Source organism: Crocuta crocuta, unplaced genomic scaffold, assembly GCF_008692635.1.
Source record: "Crocuta crocuta isolate KB4526 unplaced genomic scaffold, BGI_CrCroc_1.0 scaffold97, whole genome shotgun sequence".
NCBI lineage: Eukaryota > Metazoa > Chordata > Mammalia > Carnivora > Hyaenidae > Crocuta > Crocuta crocuta.
The window spans coordinates 6,804,957-6,826,123 of NW_027531999.1; the positions used below are offsets into that span (position 1 = coordinate 6,804,957).

General features: G+C 41.5%; 1 protein-coding gene across 1 annotated transcript in view; it reads left to right on the plus strand.

The window, feature by feature from the left end:
- GRIP1 (glutamate receptor interacting protein 1) overlaps positions 1 to 21,167 on the plus strand; it is a 225,720-nt gene that overhangs the window by 124,528 nt on the left and 80,025 nt on the right. Inside the window, exons 9-12 of the mRNA XM_077775268.1 lie at positions 3,612 to 3,767; positions 4,442 to 4,597; positions 13,810 to 13,996; positions 14,528 to 14,673. Of these exons, the coding sequence (XP_077631394.1) occupies positions 3,612 to 3,767; positions 4,442 to 4,597; positions 13,810 to 13,996; positions 14,528 to 14,673 (645 nt within the window). The remainder of the gene's footprint in view (positions 1 to 3,611; positions 3,768 to 4,441; positions 4,598 to 13,809; positions 13,997 to 14,527; positions 14,674 to 21,167) is intronic.

A 21,167-nucleotide genomic window follows, 5' to 3' on the forward strand; every position in this document is an offset into this window, starting at 1 on the left:
ACATCAGCTAGGAAAAAGATCAACTGTGCCTTTTGCTGATAAATAGCATTAATGGGGTACCTGGGTGGCTCAGACAGTTAAGCATCTGACTTCGGCTCAGGTCAAAGTCCTATGGTTCATGGGTTCGAACCCCATGTAGGGCTCTGTGCTGACAGCTCAGAGCCTGGAGCCTGCTGCAGATTCTGTGTCTCCCTCTCTCCCTGCCCCGCCCCCCCCCCATGCTCTGTCTCTGTCTCTCTCTCTCTGTCTCTCTCCTCTCTCTCTCTCAAAAATAAATAAACATTAATTCTTTAAAAAAATAGCATTAAAAGTGTTTACAAGAATGAGTTTCCAGTAAGATTAGAAATACTGAGGGTACTTGGGAGACATAATCATGATTGAAGTTCATGAGACTTTGGAAGAGAAAATGGGAGCAGAATCCTGAGGTTCAATAGAGTCGGTGCCTGGAGGACCTTCCATTTTTTGGGCTCCAGGAGCAACCACACAAGCAGCTGTCACCTGTGCCCTTCAGGCATCCTGACAGGGCAAGAGGGTACAGTTCGAGGGGAGAATGAACAAAAGTACCCTTCATGTCAGATAGTTCTTAAGGCTCCAACAGTGATGTCATCATGGAAGATGTAAAAAGCATTCTCTTTTAACTGGCTGTTTATGTGTCTGTATCAAATCTAGGAGCACCCACAGGAGGAGGCAGCGTAGTGTGGTGGCTAAAGGCAGGGATTCTTGAATCAGACTTCCAGACTTAACTGCATGCTCCAGTCCTTAAAAATGCCCAGTAATTTTCAAAGTCCTCCTTAAAGAACTGGGTCAGAACGTGTGGATTTCTAAAGTCCATTCACAATCCTCTGCCCTCATTTGAAACGCAGACCATACTTTGCAAAAAGGACATCAAAGTGGCTCTTGAGGTCGATTAGCCAGACCCAGCAATGATTGCACCTTGCTAAAAAGTCTTCTTACACTCTCCAAAATAGAATGAGGGTGGGGAAGGAGAATATATTATGAACTTCCCCTGCAACGCTTTTTATCACAAGGAAAATGCTGCCACAGTGTAGACATGTACACTCTGACTGATTCCTATTCACTTATGCATTCATTTATTCATCAGCCATTAAGGAATGGGACTGTTTTAGGTGCTATAATATATCTGGTGAGGGAGACAAAGTAGATTCCCATTCTCATGGAATTTCAGTATAGAGCTACAGATATTTAAAATATGTTAAATAAATAAAGCCACTTCAGACTGAAGTAAGTACTATGAAGAGTATAAACTAGTAATGGGGTAGCATGGAATAGGGCAGCTCTTCAGCCTGGGGCTCAGAATAACTCTGAGGAGGTGACACCTTAGCTGAGACCCAAAGGGGAAGAAGGAGCCAACCACACAGGCAACTGGGAGACGGATATGCGAGGCAGAAAGAAAGGGAAGGGCAAATGCCCTGAGGCAGGAGGCAGCCTGGCTTGTTCCAAGAACAGCAGTGAGACCCGTCAGTGGTGGCTGAAACAGTCAAAGACGGGGAGAGTGATAGGTGATAAAGCTGGAGAGATAAGCAGGGGTCACATTTGATTCTTTTTGTAATTCCAACCCATTGAAGTAGCTTAAATGGTAGTGACATGATCTCCCTTATACATTTAAAAGATTACCCTGCCTTACGGATACTGGGAGGTAAGTATACAGCCGATGAATCAGGGAGCCAAGTCTGCAGGTGTTGCAGAAGTTAGATGGTGGCGATGATGGCTTGGAACTGACAGTGGAGAGACAGATGGAACCCAAACTAGAAACAGAAACAGCAGGACAAAAGGAACCGGCCAGGTGGCCTAAGGCTGTAAAATTATGGTAGCTATGCAAGCGCTCCTCTCTAAACCTAAGTGTCCAGTGAGTGAGATTTGATGAGTGAGAGATACACCTTTTTCCTTCAAAAGGTAGTTTATTTGTTGGCAAGTAGAAAATAGGCAGCATCAATGTTATTCGTTAAGATTTCATCTGTTTTTTTGTTTTTTTTTTTATGTTTTATTTATTTCTAGGAGAGAGAGACAGTGCGCGCAGGGGAGGGTCAGAGAGAGAGGGAGTCACAGACTGAAACATGCTCCAGGCTCTGAGCTGGCAGTCAGCACAGAGCCCAACGCGGGGCGTGAACCCACGAACCGCGAGATCATGACCTAAGCGAAAGTCGGACGCTTAACCGACTAAGCCACCCAGGCGCCCCAAATTTCATCTGTTTTTACCGAGTGTGCCGGCACCATTGGAAGCACCTTGCATATATACCCATGTGCATAATTCTCACAGTTGTCCTGCAAGGGCGAAGCATTCAGGGCCTCCATTTGACATGTGGGGAAACTGAGGCTCAGGGAGGCTGAGTAACTGGCCACGGTCCTGTAGAGAGGAAGGGCTGCAGTCAGAATGAAACCCAGGCCTGCCTGAGCCCACAGCTCCCTTCTATTGCTAGGGCTTTTGTTGCACAGGTGGTCTTACCGCAAAAAGGACATGATGCTGATATCACAGATGGTACAACTTAAGCCTTTATCTAAATGAGCCTCCTTTAAATACTTAACAGAGTAGTTGATTCTCTACATGAATAAATACTGTTAAATAATTCACATATAATTCACTGTTAAATGATTCACATTAGAATCATGACACTAAAAGGAGATATGAGTTTATATGTTATTTTTACCTCTTGTTCAGTGAAAAACCTCAGATCGGACATAGTAACAAACACGACCTTGCTCATCTTTCAGAACACTGGATAGAAAAAATATCTAAATAATATCGAAACTAGAATGGAAACGCACTATACATTTTTTGAATAAAGGGGACACAAAAATTTTGAAATAGCATTCCTAAAATGTGGCGTCTTAATAAAAGAACATGTTAAATCTTTTGAGAATTCACTGTTTCTTTTAAATGTAAACATATTTTTTCAAAGATATGAAAAGGTATAAAATATATTGAGACCTTTACTTATTAAGATACAAATCAGATTCTGTATTGATAGATGATTAAGAGTGGGTGTTTTGTTTTCTTTTTTGGGTTTGGGTTTTTTTTGTTTTTGTTTTTGTTTTTTTTTTTGAGAAAAATCAAGCCCAAGTGATGGATCGGACTGTAATAAAAATGTCAGAACAGTAAATTGTGATATGCGACTGGTAAAGCACTTGAATCCTGAGCCAGCATGATTTATGATTCCTTCTATTCTTTTTCTCAAAACAAATGCCCCTAACTAACCTAGATGTGCAAATCTTTAATTACTGATCGTGTGCCATAGATCTTTATGGGGTTGACTTTTAAGTTTAAAAAAAAAATGTTTTTAATCTGCGCTGTGAAGCACAGGGGGAGATTAGAAATTGATTCAATAGTCATTTTAAAAGAAGAAAAAATGGGCTGGGGAAAGACGTGCATTATTCTTGGGAAGATGAAAGCTTCCATCCATGATGTTAATCATCTGTTCTGCTGACCACTGAGAAAGGGCAAAGCCTGTAGATTTTTTTTTTTTTCGCAAGCAGCTTTCATTTTTTTGTTATACTTTTTATTTGTACAATTCAGTTACTTTTTCCTTTTTTTTTTTTTTTGGTTGTTTGTTTGTTTGTTCTTCTTATTTCTCATCATCACCTCATGTGGGCAGTGAAAATTCAGAGGAGCGACAGGCAACTTGCGTGGGATTCCTGGGCCACCAACCACTGCAGCCTTCACACCCACCAGTACCCCAATGCGTCCCACCCTGACCATTGCCCAGCGCCGGCCCTGCCAGTCCTGAAGGCGCCTCCTCCCAACAGCCCTCGTAATGTTCCAGACTTTCTTCTCCTCGTCTTTTGTTAAAATTATATTCTGCCTCTTCCTCATCTCATTCATACCATATTTGGTTTCGTGGGTGTTCTGTGCTTTTTTTTTGTAGTAGCAGCTTATCATTTCTGACATCTCTCTGAGTCTCTTTTTTTTTACCCCCATTTGTCATTAGGGAAAAGCATTTGTCATTAGGGAAGGATGTAAATGTTCCTAATGCTTTACGTATAGTCAGGAAATGAAAAATCCAGAATAAGATATAGGGTACAATGTTCTCAGATCATCCTTGTGTGCTTGGAACCACTGTGAAATTCATGTCAGAAAATACCTATGAAAGATGAGACTATGTACTGGATGCACTGAGTTGTTTATGCAGAAATGCGGTTTAGTGTTTATTTCCATGTGTGTCTAAAGCAAAATTCATAGAGCCTTCCTCTGTGTTCCCTTGTGCCCATGAGGATCGTGCTGCCCCGCAGGCAGCAGCAGGCTCTTGTAACATTGAGACTCTACAGCGCTGTCTCCCTGGCCTCTGAGTCCTGGTCTCTGCCCGGTTGGGGTACTTCCTAGCCATCGCTGTCGTGTGTGTCTCTCTGGGTTGTCACTGGTTGGCAAGGGTAGCAGGCTCACACCCCGCCTGAGAATGCTCTGTGCCAAGTCTCCACTCTCTTACAGCAGCTTTGGTGTCTTCATCCTTCTCTCCTACGTCCATGAGTGCATACAGCCTGAGTTCCCTGAACATGGGGACTTTACCTCGAAGCCTCTACTCCACTAGCCCTCGTGGGACCATGATGAGGAGGAGACTGAAAAAGAAAGACTTCAAAAGCTCACGTAAGTGAAACGGTAACCGTTGTCTCTTGGCCTGGAGAAGATGGGTGGGCCGGTCAGAGTCTGTGGGAAGAGTGTTTTCCGGTGCCTAGGTGATCAGGTAGACGCTAGCGGCTCTATGCCGAGGATCACTGAAATGATATCTCATATCTACAGGATACTGATTGCACAGAACAATTTCAGACTGAATTAGTTTGTACTACCTTTGCCTACAACTTTTTGTTTGAAATTTCTTTTCTTGCTCTTTGGATCTGATACAATAACCAAAGAGGTGATTTTTGTTTTTTCCTTCACGACTCCTTCCTTATATTCTGGGTGACTTTGGACATGAGGCATGTGTTCTCAGTTTCTTACTCACTCCAAATCAGTGTTTTGAAAATGATGATATCCCTCCTGATAAATATAAGAATCCCATGCATCTGTTTAATATGATTATAAATGTAATCACCTCTCTTTCCAACCAGATCTAATCATAGTCTAGAGAGGTGGGAGTATTTGTCCTGTATGTCCCCTTTGGTGGCTGTAATTGTGATTCCTATAAACTCAAAGAAGATGGGGTCTCTTCCAGCACTTGCCATAAAAATAAAATAAGGAACACCCTTCAGTTACCTAAATAAAATGAAACCCAGATACTTCAAGGCCGGAAGTGAAGAGAACGTTATGAGAAGGGATGTTTGGACTTACTGACTTTTCAGCTTGTTTGCCAGAGATTCATCTTCACAAGAGGACCGACCGTGCCACCATCAGCATAGGAGACCAGCCCTTACCTACCCTGGGAAGCATTCTCTCCATTTTACAGGAAGCTGAAGGTTCCCTTACAAAGAAAACCATTGCAAAAGATAGGGCCACCACTGTGGTATATTCATGATTTTGCATATTCATGATTTTTTCATCTTTAGTATACATACAGGACAGTAAGTTTAAAAACAGGAAAATAGAAGGAAGGTTGAGTTTAGTTAACATGAGGATAAACAGCTTCTAGAGTCTTACATGTTTCTTAGCTGACACTAAAGTAAATTATTCAGTCTTGGAAGAAGCTAGGTGAAGGCAGTAGAGTGAGGTGGTTAGAAGCACAGGCTTGGGAAGCAGGCTGCCTGTGTTCTCATCCCAGCATCATTGCTGGAGGACCTTGAGCGAGTTACCTAAGTTCTCTATGCCTCAGCTCCCTTAGCTACAAAATAGGATTAATTATAGTACCTACTTCATTGGGTAATTATGAAGATTATATGAAAGAGTCTATATATGCACACCACCAAAAGGGACATATGGGACAAGAAATATACTCTACACTATAAGGAGAATATATGTTATTAAATACGTATTATGCATATTATTTATAAATTATATGTACTGAGGCACCTGGGTGGCTCAGGTGGTTAAGCATCCGACTTCAACTCAGGTCATGATCTCACAGTTCATGGGCTCAAGCCTCTCCTCAGGCTCTGTGCTGGCAGCCCAGAGCCTGGAGCCTGCTTCAGATTCTGTGTCTCCCTCTCTCTCTGCCCCTCCTCCACTCACACTCTGTCTCTCTCTCCTTCAAAAATAAATAAACTTAAAAATAAATTAATTAATTAAATTAAATTAAAGGTATTAGTACATACACATATATGTATATACATATTATACACATATTTTATGTGTGTGTTTTATATGTATAAAATTTTCACAATTACCCAATGAAATAAATACTATAACTATATAGATATGCCAGAATAACACCTGGTAAATGGTAAGCACTATTTAATTGTTAGCCATTTGAATAGTTTGTTTATTATTATATAAGCCTTGAATCTAAATTGTCTTGTGTGAAAATCTGTTGACCCTGTTCTCAACTGTAGGCATTTTTCACAGTGATTACTTGGGCATAATCTATAGGTTCTGAGTCTTCCATGCAATGCCTTCAGGGCTTGTGGTAGATTTTTGTACACGAAATTTTTTACATACGAAGCCTTTGGGTGCCATGTTCCTCACTGACAGCAACAGGCTAACAACCCTCGGCAGGAAAGAGCAATTAAAACGAATTCATTAATGCTTGTCCTTCTGCTTCAATGGCGAAACATGTGTTTGTGGTAGGTAAGGCTTGCTGCATTGATTAAGGACATTAGTGACTCCAAATGAGTGATGACATGCCTGGCTATCTCGGGTTGATATTTACATAGCTCGAATTGTGTAGTAGGAAACAAAGCTGAGCTCATGCCGTCACTGATCCCCATAACCAACTTGTAAATTCTCTTTTGAATCAAAGTTATTCTCCAACACAGTAGAAACAGAAACGGAAACCTGGCTCAGGAAATGTCAAGCTATCTGTGTTTATTGTAGACATCAGCCACCTGGGCACCCCTGACCATATACCTACCAGAATGTTTATAAAAGTGGCTCAGGGGATCATACATTTTATATTGTAATTGAACAACAAGGTCCAAAACTTTGATTCTTACTCCAAAAAGGCCTATAAAAACAATGGTAGCATTCCAAAGTCAGAATGCTTTCCAAAAACAAATAAGTTTGTTTTTTTGTTTTTTTGTTGTTTCTCTTTTCTTTCTTTGTTTCTGGTATGGTCACATTAGATGTAAAGGTGTTCCCAAATAAGTGATAATAAAAGTTTTATTATGCTCTCACTATCCAATGGTTTACTTCCACCACTTTATTTATGTCTGTATTCTTTGCCACCATTTGCTGCCCCCTTTCTAATACTTACGTTTCTATGGCAACCAGGCCATTTGTATGGACGATGAATCATGGCAGAGCCACAACAAATACAATAAAAAGTCTCTTTGTTGTATTGCTGATGAGGTGAAGCCAGAGCCTACAAAACAGAAAGAAGTCTCACCTATGTTTCTAGGACAAAAGGACATGCCAGAAAAGAATGAAATCTTCTCATAAGTATTGAAAGATTCTGTAGCATTGACCAGAGGGGAGGATACAGGAAGTCTGTAACAACACGTTACAAGAATTAAAACAGGAAGGCGCCGTGTTTGTTTCACAGGTACAGGGACGAGCGTCCCCAGCACCGGGCTGGGAGGAGTGTCACAAAGCCCTGGGAGCAGTGCAGAGCCGTGTCACAGAGGGAGCCCTCTTGTCAGCTCTTCTGGAACCTTACCGACCTCTGCCCCACAGCCTGGGCTCTCCCTTTTTCTGCCTCAGAGGCTAAGGCTCTGTCCAGAAGCCCCTGTGATGGCAGCATGACTGAGCAGTGGACCCGGTCCATTCTCTCTGCCTCCTGCTTCTGCACACAGAGCCGCAGTAGCCTCTGCCTGCTTGCAGTCCGCCCGAATTGCTGCCAGGTGTAGAAGTTAGATTCCATTCCCCGAATAGTCTTTGTCTCTTTTGCAATCGCCACGTATTACTAGGGAGGCCAGCACTGAAAAGAGCTGAAAGGAAGAGAATGGGAAAACCTAACAACTTTTGTCCCTGCCACCGACCACTGAAAAAAGAACGGAGGACAAAGGCGGCTAATGGTAAGCGTTTGTAAGTGAGCGTGCAGGGGACCCGCCAGCAGACAGCTGAAGAGCTGCCTCCACCCCCCAAGTCGACCCCCACCTGGAGAAGGGAGCTGTTGGACCCCTACACTGTGCGCCTCAACTGGATCACATGGTACACAGACCCCCACCAGGCCGACTATAATGGGGACACTTGAGTGAGACAGAGGTCCTGAGTTACCAGATCAAATAATGATGAACACCATATATTAATAAAGCTTTGCAGTGCATTGCTCCCTGTACTTTTTAAATGCTTTTCCTGTCTGACAGTTACCCTCACAGCCTTCTATGAAGGCAGATTTTTAAACTTTAGAAGCTAACAAGTTGTGTCTGTCTTTCCTCCCTTACTCACACTACGAAAGACAAGAATTGACAAAAAATGCAGGGTCGTTTCTTGCAAACCTGAAGGGTTGTGAACAGAATCCTCCAAAGGTGAACAGGAACAGGCCAGAGCAGATGTGAATCGTGAACATAACGGTGACACACACCAGTTAGCAGTAGTCACAGTGTGTCAGTGATTTAGGCCTTCTCTTCCTCTCCTGTGGGTAGAAATGGGTACACATCAGGTCAGAGCCAGGAGTGCTCTGCTACTGGCGAGAGAATTCATCATACAAATTTTTAAACTGCGGGGTTATAATTCATAATAATTCACCTTTATTTTCTTTCACTGCTTGGCCACATTAATTTCTTTCACTGATTGGCCACAGGATAATCTTTTTCTCCTCTGAGTAATATTGGTTGTTTTTTTCTTCTGGCTCATCATCTTTAAATCTACAATTTATCTTCTTCGTGTCTGGTAATAATTTGCAAGACTTAAATATGTGTGAGTAATCAGCACGTACAATTCCAAATGAAATTTTACTGTTTCAAAGAACATTTCAGTGTATCAAAGGACTTTCAGAGTTAATTATAAAATCTGACATTTTTAATATAATCTTATATTTATTAGAGACATTGTAAATTTATATAATTATAAAACCAATATTTAACATAATTTTAATCCTAAATTAAAGGTCCTGATAATTTCTATTGCCTCAACCGGCCTCCAGATAATGCTGACAAATTTAATGAGGTCCACAGTGAGCACTTACTTCTATTTTCAAAACCTTCTAGAGAACTCAGTTTCTCAACTACCTTCTCTAACTGTTCCAAGAATGCAGCAAGTCTCTTCTTTCAGATGAACTACATAGTGGAAAAATTGGGGTCTTGAGGGACAACTTTATAGTTCCTTAACTCAGCAGAACCTACATGAAACGTTGGTTCCAAAAAGAAAAGTGTGGATAATGTCACAAAACTCAATTTGTTCTTCCTTTATTTAGCATGCATTGAATATTCCAGGCATTGGGATTTCAAAGAGGAAAAGATCTGGGTTCCAATCTTTACTATATCTAGCCTAGTTCTTCCTATTAGTATTAACCCATTTCTTCTCAATCCTCTTTTAGTGGAAATAGCAATTAGCTGACTTAAAGTTTCAAAAATGGTTTTTAACTCCAATTAAGTGGTCCAAAAATATATACCAAACTGAGATCTCAAACGAAAAATGTGTATATTAATGTGAATCTATAGAAGAATTCCAATTGAAGTCCAAAAATCATAACTTAGAAGATAGAATGGAAATAATCTGCCAAATAGATGATGTTCTAATATTATATTCCTGCCTGCTATGAGAACAGACTGGAAAGAAACTCAACACTCCAGATCCTTACTAACTACTTCTGGTGGTTCTGTGCCATCAGTAACAAAATGTATAATCTGAAGAGCAATTAAAGTACAGTTGACATCAACAAAGGCACACTAGGAAGTGCGATCTGGATGAATATGTGATAGTCCATGTGTCAGATCTTGGAATTGTAGGCAACCAGCTGTAAAAAGCTCAGGGTTGGAAGCTACCTTTACCAGCCCCTACTGCAGGCTATGTTAATCTCATTGATATGAACCCTGCTGTGAGAACAGTGATGATGCTTAAGAAGAAGTAGATTTTCCTTTCTCCCCGACAAATGAGCTACCTCACCCTCCTCTGCCATGTCAGCTACAATGTTGGGATGAACTACATAGTGGAAAAATTGGGGTCCTGAGAGACAACTTTGTAGTTCCTTAACTCAGCAGAACCTACATGAAATTGTGGTCCCAAAGAGAAAAATGTGGATAATATCAGAAAACTTGATTCATTCTTCCTTTATTTAGCGTTCATTGAATGTTCCAGGCATTGAGATTTCAAAAAGGAAAATATCTGAGTTCCAATCTTTAAAGAACTCAGGGTCAAGAGGAGAGAGAGGCAGGTAAATAAAAGCCTGATAAGTGCTGAAGTAGGACCACGTATTAGAAATGTGGAGATGTAGAAAGGGGAGTACCTAAGTCTGCCTGGATAAAGCAGGGAAAGGTACATTGAAAGCCCAGGGAAAGGGCAAAGGGGAGTGAGAGATGCAAGCAGCAGATAGGCAGGAGACTGGATAAGCAGGGGAAAAGGGAACTTATGAAGGGTCCCACGAGCTCTGTTAGCATTGAAGTTGTTTGCCTATAGAAAATAGGGAGACACTGAAAGATTCTAAATTGGGGGATGACCTTTGCATATTAGAAAAGCCACTCTGGCAGCAATTGGGAGGCTGTTCACATAAGGCAAGAGGCAAGGACATGGTTCTAAGACTATATAGTGATCTGTATTAGCAATGATGAGGCCCTACTTTAGAGAATAGATAAATTGGGGGCCTCATCATGAAGAGAAAGGTAATCTGGCAAGTTAATATGTAGAAAGTGTTGGGTATGAAAGGACCAGAAACATCCATATTTGAATATTTGAAATAAATATTTGAAATAAAAATAATGAATGCCTTGGCAGAAGCATTAACTATAAGAAGGGAAAAGAGGATTTATAGAAGTTAGATTTCAGTGATCATCCTGAAAGGACTTAGACATTGATTGAATTTGAGACAATGGGATTGTTGTGTGTCAAGGCTACTTTGAGATTTCAACCCTGTTGGACTATAAGCATGATGGTCCCATTCATAGAAACATTAGGGGGAAATGCAAAAGAGAGGATGATAAGCTCAATTTTTAAAATGTTGAGTTTCAAGGAGTCAATGAGACCTTCTTCTGGATGGGATATCCATGTCAGGAAATTCATCACTGGAGCTTGAGAGAAACTGGAGAGGTAGATTTGAGAAGATACATGCAGAGATCATATTACAGAAGCAGTAGAAGTGAATGAGGGAAAGAGTAGAGAAGGCTTAGAAGAGAACCACGGGCAAGTCTATTTGCCATGCAGACTAAGCAAAGGAACTGGGAGGGGCTGAAAAAAAAATTCAGAAACTAAGAACAAAGCTTCATTGAAACCAAGAGAGCAATTTCAGAAAGAAAAGAATAGTTACAAAGCCAGTTGCTGCAGAGTAGTTAGGGCAGATGCGGCCATTGATTTTGGCAGTCAGGAAGTCATCAGAGTAAATTCAGGAAAGGGTGAAAGCAGAGGCCAAGTTTTAAGCAGACTCAGAATCAGTACGAACCCATAGGGAGAGGTCAGAAAGCTGGAGGAGTGAGCAGGAAAGTTGGAAAAAGCAAGAGAGAAGTATTTATGGCACAAAATCACAGGGCGTGGAGACGGATAGTACCCAAAAGGAGGAGGTAGCCTTGAAATGGAAGGAAGGATACACCCTCCTGGGAAAAATAAGGAAGTGAGAATAGATGATACAGAGAAGTCGAGGCTGAAAAGAATGTTTTGAAGGAGCTCTTGTCAAATGGCTGGATCTTTCCAGTCTTGTAGGAAATGAATTAAGGAGTAAAGTTTGAGCCCTATAATGGTGGAAATGTTTGAGAGAGATCCTGTGAGAAATCAAATAAGGTGTCAAAATATTACACAACAGAAGATTCCAGGGCCCCATAGAGAATTGTATAAATTCACAGTGACTTTCTCTAGCAACTTAGTAAGAACAGGGGAATGGAGTGGCATTATCAAAGAGTATTGAATATTAGACATTAGAAAATGCCATGAGCTTTAAGCATCTCTATTACCAGCAGCTCCATCATTGGAGTGGCCACTAAGGATCCGGGGTGGAGTGTGGAGGGAAGGATGTTAGTAAAAGGCAATAGATAAAGATGGTAGCTTTCAAACTGGATTCCCCATATTCCCGCAAGAGAGATGGGGAGGCCTCTTCTAGGCTCTCCCATTCCTACCTCAGTATCTTTAGTAGTTCTGTTTTTATCTGGAAGACAAAGGCATCCCTTACATGCTTTAATTGGAAGGGGTGTTGTGGGGAATCTGTTGGTAACAAGTTTGAAAACCACTAGACTGGAAGACACGGGAGAGGGAGTGGGGCTAGAAGTCATCAAGAAGGGAAAGTTAGGTCGTAAGGACTAGGGGAGATGGCTAATAAGGTTGTGTGGTCAACAAGGAGGATTCAGATATGAAGATCTCGGAGCACTCCCCAGTTTGAAGGATGGTGGGGCCCAGCACAGATTTCTGCTGATAGAGAGCTGAAGTTGGGTGGAATTGCTAATAATCAGCACTGAGAGACCTAAAGAAGTATAAAGCCAGTGCGTTCAAGTATTGACATGATGTCAAAGATACTAGGACATGGAAAAGCTATGGATTAAACAGGACAAATTAAGAGCCAAGTCTGAAGTTAGTGAGGAAATGGGAGGAAACAGGAAAAGTCAAACATTATGGGTTTTAAGATGAGACAAAGAGGAAATAAGTACATAATATAGAACTTTAAAATAGGACCAGTTTAAGGCAAAAAAGCACTGCATGTGTAGAGCAAGGAAGGTTCTGAACCTTTCTCTATCCTTGCCCCCTGCAGGGAGAGTAAAAGAAAATGGCTTCTGGGTGTAGGGGGTTCTGAGGTATATGGTGTCAGCAGGTGTCAATTACAGTAAGGAGGCCAGACCTCTTTTGGAGGAAGTGACAGTCCAGCATCGGACCCTGCAGAGAGCTTGCTCACAGAAAGCAGTGGAGGTGCGGGTCCCAGTGGGCATCGCTGAGAGAAAGGCATCCAGGAGTGGAGTGGCCTTTTCATGCCCCCGCTTGGGGATGGGAACAAGACAGAGAGAGGTGCCTGGGGACTTAGATGAGTAATCAGAGGAACGAATAAAATAAGAGAAGACAAAGTAGGCCAGAGATCCAGTGGGAAAGAACAAAGGCTGAAGAGCCAGAATTTGGGGATAGTAGAAAGGTGAAGTTTAAATGACTCCATCAAGCCCAACCCAATGCTAGATGAAGGATGATGACCGGCATGTCCTCACCACTCTAGGAGCCACACTCTTTCTTCAGGGCTACAGGTCAGATTGTTTATAAAAACCTTAAGGCTTAGGCACAAATGGATAGAGTGGAAAACACATTAGACCTGTTAACTCAACCCTCCCCCCCTTTTTTTTTTCATAGATAGGAAAGAAATTAATGCCTTCCCCCAACACACAGCTGGTTGCCTACTGGTAGAGCCAGGACCAGAACACGGGTACCCAGTCTTCTTCCTACAACCCCCACAACTGTCCCTGGTGTGGGGGCTAAGTATGGGGAGGAGGCCACACCGGTGTTGTGACTGAAATATGACCACTATAGGGAGCTTCCTTTATGTAGTTCAGTTCTTACGAAACTTTTTTGTAGAAGACCAAAATGTCCCGTCATTACCAATGAGCTGCCTTTTTTTTTTTTTTTTTTCCCAGAGACCTAATCTCTGTCAGACAGGCCAATACCACTGGTGTTTGCTCGAACCTAAAATTCATTCTTTTTTGTGTTTGTTCCTCTAGTGTCTTTAGCCTCTAGCACCGTGGGCCTGGCTGGGCAGGTTGTTCACACAGAAACCACAGAAGTTGTGCTGACAGCAGATCCTGTCACAGGATTTGGGATCCAACTGCAGGGTAGTGTGTTTGCCACGGAGACGCTCTCTTCTCCACCTCTGATTTCCTATATTGAAGCTGACAGCCCAGCCGAGAGGTAAGACACTGTGCATTTCTTGTGCCCGTTATCTTTGAATAGCTAATAAATTATGGAACAGTGCCCAATGCAGGAAATGCAGGATGTAATGAACTCTCTGTCCTGACAATAAAATTTTATGTTCTTGATAAGGTTTGAGAAGAAAAATGAGCATGGATGCCTTTATCTAGCAGATTTCTGTCCACTGGGGACTGGAGGCTGTATTAATTAAAAAGGAAAATATCTTTGAAGCTCAAACTTTATTATAATAATTTCTCTGCTGTCATTTGTCATTACTATATATTGGTTCAGATCAGATTATGACAATACCATAGTTCTAAATTATTAGTTACTTCTCTGGGCTACATCAACATTGCCTGGCTCACATCTGGAGCGCAAGATCTTGCAGATGACCTAATATGATGCCCACAGCATTGAATAAACAAGACCAAATCGCTATGCTATTTCACAAGGATCAAACAATACAGATTTGGCAACTTCAACTTGATAATTACTCTGTCTGCAGTCTCTAACATGTGGTTCTAAATATAGATGTGGGGTGCTACAGATTGGAGACAGAGTGATGGCCATTAATGGGATTCCAACTGAAGACAGCACCTTTGAGGAAGCCAACCAGCTCCTCCGAGACTCTTCGATCACGAGCAAGGTCACACTGGAAATCGAGTTTGATGTTGCAGGTATGATCATATAATTGCAAGTCAGCTGCAGAGTCGGCAGTGGACTGCATGTGCATTATCCGGATTGTGTGGCAGATGGGGAACTATTTTTTTACATACTGAACATGTTTTTGTTTAGGAGATTTGGGGTATCAGTTTGTATTGAGCATTGCTTTTGTGCTATTCATTAAAAGGTCACCATAAGAACAGATGAAAATAAATGTGACAAAATGAATAAGTAATAGCTACTATAAAGGTGATTTTTAAAAAAATCATGTAGCCTTTATTCTTCCTGATTTTCACCTGTGTGCTAGAGAAACCATATTCATCTGTCACATGGATGAGAAAAGCCTATCTTTGACCCTTCCCACTGCAAAGAAATGTTAAAGTTTGGTAGGGAACAATGAAAATGTCTTAGGTGGATTTATACAAGCCCAGCAGTTAAATAATTCATTTTTTAGTGTTAAAAAGAAATTGCACCAGACACTTGTTAAAAACAAAGAAGACTTTATTCAAGACTATTTCAAGAGAGAGGAAGAGTTGGAAGAGGGGAGAGAAATTGAACTCAATTCCAAAAACAGTAAGGGCAGCTGGGAATTTAGGACCACTGAGCAAATTGAGGGTAAGGGATTCATGGAATGAAAACTTACTAACAGGAACTTGATTAGATATCAAGGGTATGGGAATGACTAGTTTGATTGTATATTCAAGGGTGGGGGGATTCTCAACAAACTGATTTAGCAAGATTCTCACTAAAACTGGGCTCAACAAGTCAAAGACAAGGCCAAAAAAAAGGCCTGGTTGAAAAGAGGACCCAGAGGAGCCTAACTTAAGTTTCATCAGGAAGGGAATCCTTGTCAGTAGCTAACCCACAGGTGTGTGGATTTTAGAGGTTGTTGCTAGTTTCCATTTAATAAAATTGTCTTTATACAGTGAAATACTACTTCACAGAGCCAATAATCTTTACCAATTAGTAAAGATATGACTCTGGACATAGAGATTGCATCTTCCCAACAAATACTTGCTGAGTGTTTACTAAGAGCCAGTTGGAGATGCAACAGTAGACATGGAAGAAAGAATAACCCCTTCCTTCATGAAGCATAGAGTATTACAGAAAGTTGATTTTTAAGTTAACAAATATAAATTTAGACAGTATTAAGTGCTCTGGGGAAAATAAAGCAAGATGGGGATTAGAGAATGGCTGTGGGGAGCTATTTTCATGGGATGATTCTCTGAGGAAGTGACATCTGAACAGAGATTTGAAGATTGGGAAGGAGCCAGCTATGTTCTGGGAGGAGAGTATTCCAGGTAGAAGGAACAGCCAGTGTAAAAGACATGGACCAAATTAATAAGCTGGGTGCATTTGAGAAACAACAAAAAGGTTCTCACTGCAGCCTAAGGAAGTTTCGGGTGAGGATCCGATTTGGAATTGGAGATGGGGTGAGAAAGATTGGAAGGGGCCAACCAAGGCAGTGCCTTTGTAAAGAAGGACATTTTACGGATGGCTGTGAGCTATGCTGATGGATGTGTTCGAGATCCTTCTTAAATGAGAAGGGACAGTAGCAAAAGCAGAAAACCCAGTTAGAAGTTGCAGTGGTTGGGTAGGCAAAGAATAATGGTTCCTTGGATAGGCAGTAGAGCTAGAGATGGTGACAAATAGTGAAATTTAGGATGTGGCTTGAAGCGGGACTAACAGAACTTGCTTATGGAATGGATATGGAAGATGAGAGAAAGGGAAAATCATGGATGACTCCTGAGGTGTAAGGGTCAGCAATCAAGTAGTGATGCCTTTAAGGGAGAAAAAGACTTGAAGGATGGAAATTTGAGAATAACAACAAGTTCTATTCTAGACATGAATAGGCAGGTCCACTGCCAATTCTAGGGGGGAAAGGACCAGCACATCTATTCCTTAGTTTAGAAGACAATTATCGAGCACCAATTACTCAGCACTAGGCACTGTGCTACATTCAGATCACTTACAGGGACCATAAAAAGGATTAATATCTTCAAAGAGCTCAGAGCTAATTAGATAAGAGCAAGATTTGCTGAAAGGTAAGAATAGACTTACTGAATGTCTGTTGCCACTGAAATGTGAAAGGAAGTGCCTGATGAGGGATCTGGGCCAGAGAGCAGCCCTGAGGAGGAGCCACCATGTCAGTGACTGGTGAAGTCACTGCGATATAGGAGACCACTGAGGAATGCGTGGCAGGAAGGAGGGGACGCTGCCTGAGGAATACTAAAATTGAAAGGGGAAGGATGCTAGCCAAGGAAGTAGTGTAGATGCAGTATGAGGAGTGAAAGGAGAACCCAAGAAAGGTAACATTTTGGAAACTAAAATAAGAACTTCAAGGTCATGGTCAATAGCATAAAGGTGTTTCAGAGAATTCAAGTAATATAAGGCAAGAAAGGCCCACTGGATTTGGCGATTAGGAAAAAAGACATTACAGAGTAGATTCAGGGAACTGGGGACAGAAGTCAGACCACGGTAAGCTGAGGAGTGAGGAATGGGCAGAGAAATACAGACAGGCTATGCTTGCTTTCTGCCAATGAACTGGGTTTTGAAAAACGGTAGCTACAAAAATGCAGTGAATGGATAAAAAAGATGGAGGCCACTGTGGCCTTCTTGTTTCAAAACTTCTACAGCATTTAATTACATACTGGACACGATTTTATATTGCTTTATCCTCTAATCAGTAGTTCTCAGTCAAGATCAGTTTTGCCCTATGGAACATTTGGCAATGTTAAGAAATGTAGCTGTGGGTGAAAACTAGGATAAAAGAAGGGGATTCAGAGTTGGGAGGGGAGTTATTTTGTTCTGTTGAGATTGAAGAGAGACCTGAACGTGTCTGAGGCCTGAAGTGAATGAGGGAGGAAAAAGATAATTGAGGGATATAGGTCCCTAAAGGGATGAGCGGAGAAGTTATCTAGAACACAGGTAGATAACTAGTCTAAGACAAAAGGTTGATGGCTGCCTTTTGTGAATTTGAAGAGAAGGATGTGAGAATATACCTGTTTTTATCTATGTTTGAGACATTCACGTAAGAACTGTCAAGCAAAGGTAAAAGGATCAGCATCTTGAGGAGTTGAAAAGAATAATGGTTTAGAATAGCTAATGGGGAAATGAATGAGAAAACTTACCAGACTCATGTAAAGGGATTTTCCAGCTGGGTGGTAGACCATGAAAAGTCTAGAAGCTCTAACTTAATAGCACTGCGCTGTCAACCTACATGGCCAAGTAGTTTTTTATCAGGTGGCCGCAGCTACTGAGGAGTAACAGCAGAGGTGGTAGGTGATTAGACTGAACCAGAGATTGAGATTTCCAGAGCAGGTTCAACAGAAAGAAAACTAAAGTCACAGCAGTTCAAATTGCTGCAGGAAGAACAGATGACTAACTATAGGAATAACATCAAAATCATGGTAATATATACGAAATGCTTACTCTATGGCATGTTGCTCTTTTAAGCACTGAATGTGCATTAGCTCACTTATAACAGCAATGGAGGTTACTATTATGGTGTCCCCAGAAAACTGAGGCCCACGTAGTTAATGGTAGGGCTGGGACTTTCACCCAGACAATCTGGCTTCTAAGGCCATGCTCTAACTACTACATATACTGCCTTGAGGGAATCTAGGCTGCAGACCAATGCAAGTCAAAAATGGATCAGCATGGTAGACTGGGAAGAAAAAGAGGACTCAAGGAGATAGAAGTATTCAGGAAGAAAAATGGACATAGTAAGAAAAAGTTGAGGGGGGATCTAATGGCAGGAGACAGAGATCAAAGTGGCATATTAGAGCTTAGGATTTCAGAGAAGGTCAAGTAGGGCTCAGGGTAGTGAGCTGCTGAAGTGAAGTAAAGTGGAGTGGAGGTGAATATTATTCAACCAGAGGTCTGGAAAATTCTAATGCAGTGTGATGGAAAGACCATCCACACAGTGGAATCTCCCAGGAGGAGGGCAGGACTTGGAATAAAGGAGTATGAACTAACTGCTGTTGACATGCTAAACACAAGCCCATCAAAGGATCTCTGCAGTTTCCCTTGCCTGGGTAGCTCTTCCCTCCCACTTTCAGGTGGTTTGCTCACTTCATTCAGGTCTTTGCTCAAATATCACTTGTTCAGGGAATCATTCCCTCACCATATCACTCTGTCACCATGCCCAGATTTATGGTTCTTCTTAGCCTTATTCATGCTCTGATGTTATATTGTGGATTTATTTATTGTCTCATCTTCTCCAGTGGAAAAATCTCTATAATGTCAGGGACTTTGTGCCTTTTGTGTTCACTAAGGTATCCCAGCACCCAGAATAGTGCTTGGAATACAAGAGACTGTCAGCCAGTACTTGGTGGATGAATGAGTGCAGTTGTCTCTCCCGAGGGACTAGATCCAGGAACCTCAGTTTGCATCAAGAACTGATTTCACAGGCACCTGGGTGGTTCAGTCGGTTAAGCTTCTGACTCTTGGTTTTGGCTCAAGTCATGATCTTACTGTTCGTGGGTTCAAGCCCCGCATCGGGCTCTGGGCTGTCAGCACAGAATCCCCACTTGGGATTCTCCCCCTCTCTCTCTCTCTCTCTTTCTCTCTCTCAAAATAAATAAATAAACTTTTTAAAAAGACTAATTGCATACCCACTGTTTCTCTGGGGTTCCTGGTCTCTCAGTGTTGCTTGTTTCTGCATATCTGCTCCATTTGTCTCTCTACAAGTTTTTTCTGGCTTTTGATTGTACTTGATTGCCCCATCTTTGCGAAAGGGCCCAGCCAGTGCCAGCTAGTTTGAGTTTGTAATTCTTAGATTCGTTAGCTTCCCCCTTCTTGTCAGCTGTGGCCAAGCAGGAATCTGGTAGAAGGACCCTGTAAGGATCGGTCAAATTGATGATGATGGTATGTTTTTCAAAGAAGGCTGTCCGGCAGCCCCAGAACGTACTTACTACAATCACAGAACACTAGTGGTAAAGGGACATAGAGCAAAGGAAATGGTAGATCCCAGGCCTGTTGACTTGCACCTGTCTTGTTCATATCATATTACCCTGCCCTTTCAGATGTGGGAGTTTCCACATGAAAGTGCAGGATTTTTGGACCTCTGCCTATTGTCACTGTGTGTTGAGGGGAGATGGCTATATTGTAGGATGTAGCCCAGCATATTCTTTAACAACCCCCCCCACCCCCCGTAGTGGAATGGCCAGCACGATTTGACCTCTGCCATAAGGAGTATCCAAGTATTTACTTGTGCTATAAATGCATGTTTACTTTATGTATATCCTCACTGTTTGTTCATTGTTTAATCCATACTTAATGTATATGCATAGCTTAATATTTGCTGATTAAATACTTTAATATCCTGGTTTGTTTAAGCTCCTCTAAGAAATAGAAACTTGTCTATTAAACTCACTCTGCTCAGTACCAAGCAGGGGAAAAGGGGACCAAAGGTCTTTTCCCCTGCCCCTGATTGTTCCAGAAATCAACCCGTTCCAAATGGATAGAAATAATGTAGACTAAGGCCTGAAAAAACACGCTCCCATCCTGTCATTCTCTCCTCCCTTGCTCATGGCCAACATCACTAATTGATTTCAGTATTCTCCTGCTGAGCCCAGACATAGCCTCAGAATCTTCAGTAAAACACTATTCAGTTAGTCATTACCAACCTACTGGAATCTGTTGGAAACTGCTGGAATCAGAAAGCTCTCTTGTAGCCAGTTGAGAACTTGGAACATTGGTAGAGAATCTCTGGACATGAGCTGTTTCAACACTGCCCTATCCTTCTTATTGCCCGAATGTGGGCCACTCATTTCCAAAATTCTGCCTCAGAAATGTACCAAGATATTAATTCCCAAACTACTGGGTCTCAGAGATAAGCCATCTCTATTGTAAGTAACACAGAGAAAGTTTAAAAAGCTTGCCTGTGAGTACACTCTTGCCTAAATCTATCTCTTTTATTAATGGGCACTACTGTACTAACAACATTGTGGTAACATTGATGGAATTCTTTTTTCAGCTGAAATTACTCATAGCCTCATCACTTTAATAAACAAAAATTTATTTTTTTATATTTCTTTATCAACATCCTTTTTCATGCATATAATTTTATAAAGCTTTATTCATAATATACGCACAATTTACATTTTGCCTTTTTCAATTACTGTCTTTTAAATACCAGTCTACAAAATTGTGAACTCTTAAAGATTCTGCTTTGACTGAAGTTTTTTTGTCAAAAAACAAAATACGGCTTTGTTCTGGAAAGAAGTCTCAGTGAAAACCCTACCAAATGATGGTTACCATCATTACTGGAGCCCCCGTGCTTTCCTCTGAGTAGTTGGGGGTTAAGCATCTACATTTCCCAGCTCCCTCTCAGAATCCCTTAATTTTTCAAGTCTCACAAGGGTGTCTAGGTTGATGAATTATGATGTGGTGATTATCTTACTGTGCCAACAATGAATGCTTCAGGCAGAAAAAGCAGGCCAATTGGAAAGAAGGGAGCCTTTGTTTACCCAAATGTGTTTTTAATTATAGTATTAACAAAGAT